The sequence below is a fragment of the Apium graveolens genome, chromosome 1 (genome assembly GCF_009905375.1).
Source record: "Apium graveolens cultivar Ventura chromosome 1, ASM990537v1, whole genome shotgun sequence".
NCBI lineage: Eukaryota > Viridiplantae > Streptophyta > Magnoliopsida > Apiales > Apiaceae > Apium > Apium graveolens.
Window position 1 is genome coordinate 23,849,044 of NC_133647.1, and position 12,791 is coordinate 23,861,834.

Below are 12,791 nucleotides of genomic sequence, written 5' to 3' on the forward strand. Positions count from 1 at the left end.
CAACTGAATTTACTGTCTACGTTCAGAAGAAGGAACACTGAAGATATGTAAGAGGAAGTTAAGAATATTCAGTTTCTGTTTGAGCTCAAAATGTTCCTTTTGAATTGAAAAGTTTCATTTAAGACCGAGAAAGTTTATGTACTTCGTCCTACTTATATCGTACTCTTTGGAGGAGCTGCGTTATTTTGCGAATTGACTTAATTTATTGGGTTTTAAGAACTCATATACTGAGTTTTTCTAGATATCAGTATTGTTACCTGCTTTGTGTCTATCTTCATACGTTTGAGATTAAATATTAAAGCAGGGCTGACAAATTTCTTACAAAAATAAATGAGGAACATCCACTAATACATTCTTTTCTTACATATATAATGGTCAATCTGAGTTACTTCTATATTTATAATTGACCTAATGATTATAAGTATGGTTTCATGTTATTATATATCACAACCTGAACAGTAAATAAATAAAAGAAGGACTAACAAATTGTATAGAAATAACACATTGAGGAACATGGTATTTCATTAGGGAGCAAGTTCAGACAAACATAGCTAACGTGACATTAAACAATAACATTATAATGACTTAATATTTGTAATTAGAATATGACATTCAAATTGGGTAATAATTCAGCTCTGTCCAATTGTGTAACTAAGCCCAGAGAGAGTGTCAAGATGATAGCTTGATCCAGATGTCTGTATAACAGTGTAACACTAATTACTCATGCAAAAATAATAGTAAATTTGAAAGGACAATAAAAGTTAGTAATTTGTTGCTTACTTCTGCATCAATATGCTCAATTGGATGAGGGTGAGTCTCAACATCAGTGTTATCGATATTAAACCCTTCCATTATGTCCCTGACAAGGTATATCGGGTATCCATTGCTTATGTTTTCCTTGGTTACGATCATTTTGACAGTGCAATCCTTGTTCTCAATAGTTTTAAGAACTTGTATAATACTTTCATCATTGTGGCCCTGCATGAAATATTAGATTACATCACAAGATAAGATAGTTCAGACACTAAGATGAAAAAGAAGTGGTGATTGTAGGTTGTACCTCATACCGCAACTCATAATAAGTTTTTCCAATCAATGTCCTTACTTCTCTGTCTTCCAGCATAATATCTATTGGACCAGTTTGATCAGAGGCAAATATGCACAATTCAAACCTGCATGAATTTTATTATAAGTTGAAGTTCATATAAAATCTATTGAAGTTTAGGGAGCAATAGTTTCATACTTCTTCTCTGCATATGATCCTTTCCTCGGACAGTGTACACATGTATAAAAATTTCCCACAATCTCTGCCTTCTTGTAACATGACGTGCAAACTTGAACAAACCAGCTTCTTAGTTCTTGCAATTTCCTAATTTTAACTTGACAGAGTACTTCATTCTAACAGAAAAAGTTCAAGATATTATTATGAGTACTTGATCAACATCATAAATAAGTTATCAGTACTATATCTTACCTCAGTTTGATCTACTCCCATATTTTTAATGCCTTGTACTGTCAAAATTTTGGGAAAAGGGATGCTCGGTGCTGCAAGATTTGTTCTTGCAAATGATGATTTAGATAACCTAAAAAGAAAATACTCATTTTAGATTTAACACTTTTAAATATTACATAAAATGTTGTCAATGAACTTTGATAAAAGCACTACATTCTTCTCATTTCAGTCACACTGTGATGCTTGATGTTGAGGTAGAAATTTGTAGCTGCAGCATTAGAGAGGACTACTTCATCTACAACAGTAGGAATTCATAAAAATATTGATGAATCATGATTAAAACTATCATAAAGACATGCATCCAAGTTAAGAAACTTATATCTCAAAATACCTGACCACTTATTCACTCTAGCACATCCAATAATGATGATAATAGGATAATCAATCTCTTGTTTGAGAACATCATCAAAGTATTTGGCAAAGTCATCCCAAAAGGTTACTTTTATGGTGTTACTGTAATAAGAAACATATTCAAAACAAAATTTAGTGGTAAAGAAAACTACATGGGTACTATATTCTTGCAAATATATGAAACCAAACCTTCCGTCGGTAATTTTGAATTTAATCTGTTGTTGTATGGCTCCATGTTTATTTGGGATTTTTGCCAATGGTTTAGGTTTTTCCATCACCCCAATAACATCTTAAAACAAACGACATTATATAATTTGAAATTATATACTTTATAAATTGGCATAAATAGAAAAAATGGCAATTATTTAGATAACATACCAGTAAGATATCGGTTTTGACTTGCTTGTGAATCTAGATCAGCAAGGTCAAACAGATTAAAAACATACTTCTCAATGTTTACCATTTTCTCTTCTAAAGCTATAATTTTGGTTTGAGAATCAAGTATAATTTGAATGTCCTTCCTAAGAGGTCTGAAAATGTCCTCATGCCTGTACTCTTTAATTGTAAAATTCTCAAATAGGTAGACTCTTCCAATTTCTAAAATAGGCTCCAACTGCCAGCGTCTTTACCAGCTACAAAACCATGAATTCTTGCACGCTACAGGAAGAAAGAAAAAGAGAAAAAAACATGAATAAGACTACAGTATCAGTGTTGAAACTTTAGTAAAAAAGTAACAAAAGTTTGTAGGCTTACTTTGCCATCCACAAGTAGAAGATTAAAGCTTTTGAATGGCTCTTTAGTGCTTGTGTAACCTCTCCACAAATTCATTACCCTGCCTGCAACCTTCCAATCATATTTACCCTTCCTTAAATCTTTGAAACTATCATACTTCCTAGCAGACATTTTATAAAATTATGTGACTAAAACTTGATAGAAAGGTTTGGGTAAAAGGACACAGGAATCTCACTTATATAGAACTCTTGGATTAAATAGTGTAGTATGACATCATTTAATGTTAGTTTCCAGGTAGGTGTATGTAAATATATGGGGTATTTAATTTTCAAATTAATGAAGCAATGTAGTTGAGAACCTCCTACTGCAGTTCTGTTCATTGTTTGATGTTACAGAGGAAGTAGTGATTACTAAGGTAACTTTGCTCTGAACATACTATTGTGTTCACTAAATATAAAGGTTGACAATAAAGAAATATATATCAACATACCAATTGTATCCTGATCATTAACTTCAAACAGAACACTTTAAAAGCAAAAGTAGGAAGTGTCTGTGACAATATTTAAACATTCAATATTACAATTGATGAGAATCCCAAAAGTTGTGCAAAAAATAAGTTCAAACATTCAGAATTTGACACAAAAAAGTCTACAGATTTTAAAATTGTGCCACAAGAGAGTAACTTCAATATCTTCTACTTTTCAAAAACATGCAGATTACTTAATCAGACCCGCAATATTGAAAAAGTATTGCAAAATTATGAACAAATTTATACAACTGTAATATAGTTGAAGATATTGATAAACTTCAAAAAGAGTAACTGCTTTAAGTGTTACCTCTTTCTTAATATTTTTCCACCTACCAACATGAACATTTTCATCCAATTCACAGGATACAACTTCATTTTGTTTTCTTGCTTTGATTTTGTTTGAAGCCTTCTCAGTAGGAGGACTATCAGCGCTTCGCTTAGAAAGGAGATCAATTCCCTACAAATAGTATTATGGTTAGATACCATTATGCAGTATTGCTGAATACAACATAAATAGTATTTTTTTTACATAAAATACAGTAATTCACATTACCATAGTGACTGAATCAGCATTACTGGTAATGTCCACTGTGTCACCAGGAGTGTGATTTCCTAACATTTCAACTGGTTTATCAAGTGCATAGACAGTATAGACAGAGCAGGATTTCTTTATATTTTTTTCCTCAATCAAGAGCGTTACAATGTAATCACGGTTCTCAAATGCTTTCAACATAGGAGGAAAGTTTATCCCATCTCCTACCTTTGTACACACCATAAACAGGTGTAAGAAAAATTATTTAACAGCTTGTTAAAAGAAATGTGGAACATAACTAATCTTACTTGACTGTTATCATTCTCAATATCAAAGACATCTTTTCCAGTAAGCCAATAAATTTCTTCATCAGGAAAAACCATTGCAATAACACCAGTAACATCTTTACAAACAACAGCAAGTCTAAATCTAAACAAACACAGAAATAAATCATTAGATTTAGTGTTGAAGATATTTCATTGCTGATCTTCAAATATGTCAATACCTTTTATCAGGATAAGGGATATATTGTTTACATGTTTCACACTTATACCTTTCATCAACAATGTTTACCTCGTCACCACAGGTGGTAAAGAAATTGTCATACCAGTTGTTTTTTTCCTCCACTTTTTTCACATTAACTTGGCACCTCACCTTCTTCTGCATAAGATATTAAAATATTAACTAACATAGGTACAACGTAGGTAATTTGAATATTTACGCTTTCCTGATTCTTAATTAAACGGGTAATTACCAACTAACCTGAATGTACTCTTCAGTGAACTTTTTAATTTCTGCAATGTTGTAAAGTTTATTATCAATGACCTCTTCTACTTCCATAGTTTCGACAATTACTGGGGGGTCAGCAAGCCTGAAATTTAAAATGATTTGCACATTTAGTACATTTCATGGAAGACTAAAGACTAAAAATACGTATAAGTTCTAACTTAAAGAAATTTAGAACCTTTTCTTTAACAGAGGCACACTATAGTGATCAGGATTAAGATAGAACCGAGTGGCGGGATAGTTGTTCAAACAGTTCTCTCCTAAGGAATAAGTTATGTGAAAGAACATCATGATTTTAGTAACAACTGAATGTGCCAAGTAATAAAATTCATCACCAAAAAAATAAATGTGTATAATAATTTACACACCATCAAATAGATTCACTTTTGCACTTGATATGATGATTATTACTTGCTCCTCTTTCATTTGTTTCAGTTCTTTTTCAAACTCAACATCTAATATATTAAAAAAGGTAACATTCAGATCAGACCTGTATAAAAGGTTGTGATGTAAACACATTAAACATATCAGGAGTATACAATGTTCTTGGCAAGCAAATTTTCACAAAATTAATTTACCTTCCATCACTTATTCGGAATTTGATATGAGACTTGCTCGGGTCATCTTTCGATAACACAGATTCAACATCGGTGTTTTGAATAACACCAACAACATCTATTAAAAATTAAAGGTAAGCAATTAAACTTTTTAGTTAGGCGAAACCGTAAACATGATAATCAACTAATTTATACCTATTAAGAACCTGGAATCTTTCAAAAATATGGCCACTTCATCAAAATCAAACAAATCAAAAGCATAAGGCGCAATACGGGTGACATTGTCTAATTCAGGCTCCATTACGGTATAATTGTCAAAATATATATGCTTCTCATTTCTGATTGCCCTATTCTTCACAATAGCTTCGTAAGTTCTCACATGAAAATTTGAAATACTAAAAATCTTCCCTTCTTTCAAATCATCTTGGAAAAGCGGTGCAATTTTAGAACTAACAAAGGCATGAATCCGACAGTTCTACACGGAGAGAAAAAAATATTTCACTATAAACAGCATAAAAAAAGAGAATAGCAATTAAATATAAATTTACTTTGAAAAGGTAAATTCAACTACCAAATGGCTTTAAAGACATCAAAAGTTATATTTCTAGACATGTCCAAAGTAAATGTTAATTTCAGTATAATAAATGTTACCGAATCATCAATGAAGATAACATTCAGACCACGAAATTCCATAGTTGCCCTGGTAATACCCTCCCAAACAGCTTGAGCTCTAACACGTATGGTCCATTCAGTCTTTTCACATCCAAGATTTTGCAGCTTCTCATACTTGTTAAACAACATTTTTTATACAAACCTGTATTGATGTAGATAGGATAATGAGATTATGAAGTTAAACTTTATTTTTATAAACATATGAAATGACATTCAAAAGAGAATGATGTAGAACAATGATGCTTACCTTGATAAATCGTCAAGATAGGAACGGTTCTCTTCAATAATGTGTCTAAACCCTGAAAACTTATCTTGATGTGTGGTGTAGAATGCTTTATAAAAATTGTCTTGGTATATATATCAGATAAACATCTGATTTTTCCAAACTGACAGGGCATACGTAATGCAAACATCATGGTTTTACAAATTGTTTGACTTCAAGAAGATATAATTGAATTATGATGACTTGTCTATATCAATGTTGCCTCAAAACAGATGTAGACTTGGGCTCTGTTTTACATAAAGGTATCTGGTAGCTATCAGATTTTAACATATTATCTAAAATCAAAGACCAAAATATTATTACATATGGGTAGTTTAAATAAATTCTAACGTAACCGGTTTTAAGGTTCCATTCGAAATATAAAGGATATGGACATGTTTAGTCACATTACAACGACAATAATTACACCAAAAATATAATAACAATAGAATTTGTTCCCTTACATGGTAAACGAATTCAAATGTTTCGTCATAAATTAAAAGATTTCAGGAAATTAACCGTAAATCTAAACTTGAGGTACATTATAGAAAACTTCTTTGTACACTACATTATGAGTAACATTTTTAGGAGTTCCACTACTTGAATCAATGAAAATTTTAAGCCCTTTGGGAGAAGTCACTCGGTTGACAGCAACGTAGAATTGACCATGGGTAAAAACTGACTTCGGAAGAAATAATCCAACTGTTTCAAGCGACTGACCTTGTGCTTTATTAATTGTCATGGAGTAGCAAATTTGTAAAGGCATCTGTTTTCTAATGAGTCTGAATGGAAGAGTAGTTTCAGTTGGACATAACTCCATTCGAGGGATAAAATGTCTTGTGCCAACAATGGCACCACATATAACTTCACATTGTACACAGTATTTTAAGTATCGGGTCACCATCATCCGCGTCCCGTTGCAAAGGCCAAGTGTCTGATTCAAGTTTTTCATAAGCATAACTGCAACTCCAACCTTTAGTTTCAATTCATGAGGAGGAACTCCTGGAATGTTGTATAAATTAAGATATTCCGGTGGAAAAGCAAAACTAAGATCAGATTGGCTACCAGCAAATTCTTCGGCCCTGTCAACGCTGAAATAGGTGACGGTCTCTCCAGGTATGGTATCCACAATAAGAGAATTTAGGCTGCCAACAGTTTGATTGGTGGGTGTTAAGATTGATCTTTCACTCAAATATTTGGGACATTGGAACTTGGTCTGGAAATCAGGATATGTCCATTTGATCATATTCTCAATTGAATTTTGGATATCAGGATCACAAAAATCAGCTGGAATGCTGATATCATATTCACAATATTCATCTGATCGATCAATGTGATTATCTATCTTACCATTACCAATATTAAGTACCCATTCTGTAAATAATTTCAACATTTGTCTTTCTTCTTCATCAACACCCTGGTTCAGCCTCATGTTCTGTTTCAAAACAAATATCCTAGCCAAATTCCACAACCTTGATCGAGTAATACATGTAGATACAATTTCACCACGTGATCCATTGGTTATAACTGGTAAAATTTGACGAAAGTCCCCGCCTAGTAACACTGTGATACCTCCAAAAGGCTTGTTTGCATTGTCTACATCCACTGATTTCATAATGTCTCTTAAAGAACGATCGAGGCATTCAAAAGCATGCCTATGCTGCATAGGGGCTTCGTCCCAGATTATAAGACTCGTGCATTTGATAAGAGCAGCAATGTCGGAATCATAATGGATAACACATGAAGAATAATCATCCAACACAATTGGAATTTTAAAACGCGAGTGTGCCATCCGTCCTCCGGGCATTAAAGTCGCTGCAATACCGGATGATGCAACCGAAAATACTATCTTTCCCAGAGATCTTACCTTGTAAATTATTGTTTTCCAAACATAGGTCTTGCCACATCCACCGCTGCCATAAACAAAAAACAAACCTCCTTGCTTGTTCTGAACAGCTTCGACAACGGCATTGTACACTTCTAGTTGTTCAGGGTTGCAGTTAGGAAACAGCTTGTTAAACTCTTGCTCCATTTCCAATATATTGTAACTTGTTTCATCATCAACCAAATTGCTTGTTCCGCTATGAAGATAGCTTAATGGTGGTTGAGGGAGCTGGGTGAACTGCTTCAATGACTTGTCAATAGATCTCAACATCTTGTTAATTTCTGTAATAAGAGTAAAAAACAAATAGCATGATTTTATATAACTTTAATTTGTTTCGCAGGGTTAAATTCATCACGATATATGACATTAGTAAGAACAAAAAAGATCCAGTATTATCTAATAAACTGTAATACTATATATCAAATACATGACAATCTTCAAGATAAGGTAGAATCTATAAAGCAAATCAAGTTCTGGACTATATCATTTAGACCAAGGCATGAGCATACAGACTCCATAAACAAATGAAATAAGTTCTAAAATGTAAATAACAATGGGAGGTTCTCATACATAATGAAATATGACATTACTAAAAAAGTACTTTATTTATAAGTTAAACAAACTAACCTGCCAATGTATAATACTGAAGTTGTTGGTCGCTTAGATCACCATTTGGCTTCCCTGTTTCAGAACGTCTGCGTAGTACAAAATCATCAACCATGTGCTTCCAATGTTTTTCCCATATATTCTTCAGATTAGTCACTTGACAGTTAACAATAATATGTACAAAAAGCTCTCTTATTTGAGGAGGGAATCCACTCTTTGAACATTCTTCAATCAATTCATTCCATTCATTGTCGTCGTCTAACAATCCAAGCTTTATACATGCCTCTTTGAAAGTTGGGTATACTACACCATCAACCTTTTTGAGAGCATTGAAAGATTTTGGCCCTTAAATTTTTGTCAGTAACAATCTTAGATACCAAATCTCTCCGGAGCTGTGATGTGTATACATAAGTCGGCCAATTTGTTTACCACGCTTCCTCAATGTCCACACATGATCTGAATCATTCCACACATAATATTGAGGAATCTCATCATAAGAGTACCGTCTCACATTTGGATCATCAATATTTAATTTGAAGAAAGCTTCCAATTGACTCATCTTAAATTTCTCACGTTCCACGACTTTTTGTAAATCATCATCTTCTCGGAAAGTGCAACTCTTGTCACCAGGGAGATGAAATGCTAGTCTGTGTACTAACACAGACCGATAATGTATATCAAAGCCGAAAATTCGATAAGCAGCCTCGACACCACATATATACCTTCCATCAAAATAAGACTGAATTTCATCTATCGGCTTATCCTCATCCAATTTTGATCCAGAATTCTTTGTAGAAACCTCAACTTTCGCTCGATCATGGCCTCTAAGGCAGTACTTAAATAAGTACTTCAAACTACGTGCGTGGAAAAAAATTTCTATGTTCATGTGACATTGGTATTTTACCAGCAGATCCCGGTTGTAGGGTACAACCCACTAGTTGTCAAGAGCATGATTGTTTTTCACAACAGTAATTTTAGTATCACGCCGCTTGTACACAGGAAATCCAGATTGATCAAAAAATGTGCTAGGACAATACCTACATTAAATACACAATGTTTCATTGAAAAATCTGTGTACAAATCAGACATTATATTACATGAAAATTAAAAATGCATCATAAAAAAATGTAATTTTATGTAGTTCATATTTTTTTGGGAAGCTTTTACTGCATTTGGAATCCTTCATGCAAGGAGATGTTTTCCTATGGGAACCACAAGGCCCATGGATCATAAAAGATTTTACTGCGGCATACCCAACAGGATCCTTAACCAGGTCAGGTATCTCAGCAGATACAAAGCTGTCAATATTATCATTCAATTTTCTTTTGGAATCAGAATCAAGCCAAATCAACATGTGAATATGCGGCAGTCCTCTCTTCTAAAATTCGACTACATACATAACTGCCAAAAAAATTAAAACAATTTATATATAGACAAAACAGTTCATCCAAGTATAAGAAACAATGGTTCTTCTTTATATCTTCTATTAAATTAAAAAATTCACTTGATATACAAACTCCAAAATACTGCTTCTTCTTTATATCTTCAACAATCTGATCTACTTTGAGCTTAAAAACCCGTGCAATTATATCAGGAGAATCAACAGCTAGACAACCAGGATGCAGTTTCATCATTTGTTGAATTTCATCCCACACAGGATTTGTGGTCATTGTCAAAAAAATGTCGGGGTGCCCAATATAACGACAAACGGCAAGGGCATCTTGAAAATTCTGTTGCATGTATCGCTTGGAACCAAGAAAGCTAGCCGGTAAAATAAATCCTATGCCAATATTAGAGGTATTATCTTCCCCGTTACGTAACATTTTCTGCATATTGCTGTATAAATCATATCGCAGCGTGGTCTGGTGAGTATGGAACCACCAAAGACGGGACTGCTCAATGGCAGAAAAGGCATCTACAATATACTGTTGGAAAAGTCTTCCACCTAATCGGGGAGTGTTGCCTGCACAAAATCAAGAACAAAAATGATTTAAATTAACACAAATCTGCAGAATAGCTAGCTAGAACTGTCCAACTACATATGTGCATTGTAAATTTGAAATTACCTTCGTTAAGCCGGCATTGTAACTTGTAAGAGTAGAACTCCTTCATTGTAATTCTCGTACGCTTCTTTTCAGCATACTTAGAGGTATTTATATAAGGAATATCATCATGATATCCGTCCTCACTAGTAGGAAACAATAACGGGTATTGTAAAGCCATTAGTTTAGGATGAATGTCTGATATACGCTGTAGACCATCTGCTTTGCTTTCAATAATTATGTCTCGTTCACCGCAGGTGTCTTCTAAATCTCCAACCATTATTGCACCAACTTCATTGGATGGACCTATGAAATTTTCACGACCAGTTACGGAGCGACATACTTTCATAACAATCTTAAGATCTTGCACTGGCTGCTCTTTAAGCCTGTCACGGGCCATCCGAAAGTATTTGACCAATTCATTTGTCTTGTCTATCATGCCCAACAAACCTTTCATAATTTCTTCTTCAATTAATTTCCCATCTTTAACATTAACCTAACGCAGCCTGTTCTCAACTTCATTTTCAGTGTCGTATATGTATAATTGAAAAAACTTGGGGTCGCCACCATCATCAGGGATAAGAGAACCAAATAAATGGTGGTTTTGACCATTTAGACGGTAAACATAAGGGGAGGAACCATTATTAATTGAGCGGTCAACTTTGCCGCCCATTGATGTAAAGGCGAACATCGTATTATACAAACGAATCTGGTTCTTGAAAAGTCTACTTTTGACAGGATGATTGTATATTTGCATTAGATAAGAAGGGGTTGGAGGTGTTTTTGGCAAACTGATCTGACCTTTGGAACAACATAGGGTGAACTCTGGTTTACCATGCTTCACATTTTTATTGAAACGTTCTTCTTTTCACATTATAGCGCTGCATTTCTCGCATAATACATTAGGTGGTCCAAGAGAGCAGTAACCTGGAATGACTGTACCATAAAAAAATGCACCATTTAACATAGACATTATCTTAAAAACTTGAAGTGAAACACAGTAATATTTAGAATACCATTGTCTTCATCACATCCATTGAAGTCATAATCAAAACCTACAAAAAGAAAGTTAGAAAGCAGAAAATAAAGGATATTAATAAATACATGAGAAAATTACCATCTTCATTAAACAGATCATCACCACCGTCTTCAAGAAAAGTTGCAATCGATGAATGTTCTGTTTAACAATTTGGCACTCATAACTTAATAAACTAATACTCAGGATTAAATTTACAGGATTCTCAAAATTATGTTACATTATCTGCTCACCTATACAATCGTCCACGTGTAAGCTCTTAGGATGAAATAGTTGGGAACTTGATTCTAACACAACTTCAGGTCGAACTCTTCTCCTATACCTCTTCCTTACAGTAGGAGCTGTTACTTATGAAGTATAAAAATTAGGAACCATGATTCTTGATAATGTAAGTTGAACTACATTTAATTCCGAGTTAAGATCAAGTCTGTAATATCTTTATCTTCAGAAATTCTTGAACTTGTGTCTGCACCTTTTAAAGGCAACTCTTTTTCAGTACTGGACACTGGATCAAATCCACTGCCAGTAATACATGTAGGAGTTACATATGAACTTTCTTTTACAGAAGTGAGAGATGCAGTTGCGAACTGGGAAATTCTTTTTTCTGTTAATGGATTAACAACAGTGGTAGTCCCTACAAAAACAAAATGTTATACATGTCGGGAAACACACAACATATCATTTACTTCTATAAGTTGAGGTACCTCTATGATCAGTCATTTCATTAGAAATGTTTCGGAGAGGTTGTCTTGCAGTTCCTAACATCCATATAGGAGTTTTAGATAATATGGCGTGACCAAACTTCCCTTTCATACTATTATTTGAAGGGGTGGTAAAACATCCAGAAGAACCAACTGTAGTGCTTGTTGTTAGGTCGACAATTGGATTCAATGTGTTACTTTTACTTACTACAAGTAAACAAAAATAGATGCACAATACACAAACAGTGTAATAGTTTTAGTATGGAAATTAAGTTAGTGTATGTCACCTTCAATTTATGTAAGACTGCTGGAATCATTAGGAACTGGAACACATGGTCTACTGCATGATTGTTGAGGAGCAATATTTTCACCAATTTGACCTACAACATTGTAAAATAGGTAATCAGGAAACAACATTTAATATAGCAATCCATTGAATGACTACTGCACAATTAATACACATAGAGTTCACTACACAATCAACTATTGAATGCAGTAGAGGGTACATGACACATTAATGAACACCTACATATATACTGAACATGTCTCAAAACAATCAACTTACAGGACACATTAATGCTCCACTA

General features: G+C 33.7%; 2 protein-coding genes across 5 annotated transcripts; both read right to left on the minus strand.

Annotated features, from left to right (window-relative positions):
- Nucleotides 1-504: 504 nt before the first annotated feature.
- On the minus strand, nucleotides 505-5,990 carry LOC141719586 (uncharacterized). Of its 4 annotated transcripts, none has more exons than XM_074521968.1 (13): nucleotides 3,966-4,149; nucleotides 3,679-3,885; nucleotides 3,433-3,582; nucleotides 2,618-2,707; nucleotides 2,243-2,521; nucleotides 2,054-2,153; nucleotides 1,845-1,966; nucleotides 1,667-1,748; nucleotides 1,475-1,583; nucleotides 1,244-1,398; nucleotides 1,061-1,172; nucleotides 781-978; nucleotides 505-695 (listed from the first exon to the last, which is right to left on the minus strand). In XM_074521968.1, the coding sequence occupies exons 5-13, from the start codon at nucleotides 2,325-2,327 to the stop codon at nucleotides 630-632; spliced, it is 1,029 nt and encodes a 342-aa protein (XP_074378069.1). In that variant the 5' UTR covers nucleotides 2,328-2,521; nucleotides 2,618-2,707; nucleotides 3,433-3,582; nucleotides 3,679-3,885; nucleotides 3,966-4,149; the 3' UTR covers nucleotides 505-629. The 4 variants fall into 4 exon arrangements, 3 of the variants coding, with proteins under 3 accessions (XP_074378069.1, XP_074378064.1, XP_074378081.1); XM_074521963.1 differs by having other exon boundaries at nucleotides 2,618-2,756; XM_074521980.1 differs by lacking the exon at nucleotides 505-695 and having other exon boundaries at nucleotides 786-978; nucleotides 1,068-1,172; nucleotides 2,618-2,756; nucleotides 3,966-4,150.
- Nucleotides 5,991-6,460: 470 nt separating this feature from the next.
- LOC141724397 (uncharacterized) lies at nucleotides 6,461-11,367 on the minus strand. The gene is made up of 7 exons (XM_074526571.1): nucleotides 10,492-11,367; nucleotides 9,943-10,388; nucleotides 9,679-9,803; nucleotides 9,361-9,462; nucleotides 8,855-9,279; nucleotides 8,447-8,770; nucleotides 6,461-8,100 (listed from the first exon to the last, which is right to left on the minus strand). The coding sequence occupies exons 1-7, from the start codon at nucleotides 10,922-10,924 to the stop codon at nucleotides 6,461-6,463; spliced, it is 3,495 nt and encodes a 1,164-aa protein (XP_074382672.1). The 5' UTR covers nucleotides 10,925-11,367.
- Nucleotides 11,368-12,791: the final 1,424 nt, after the last annotated feature.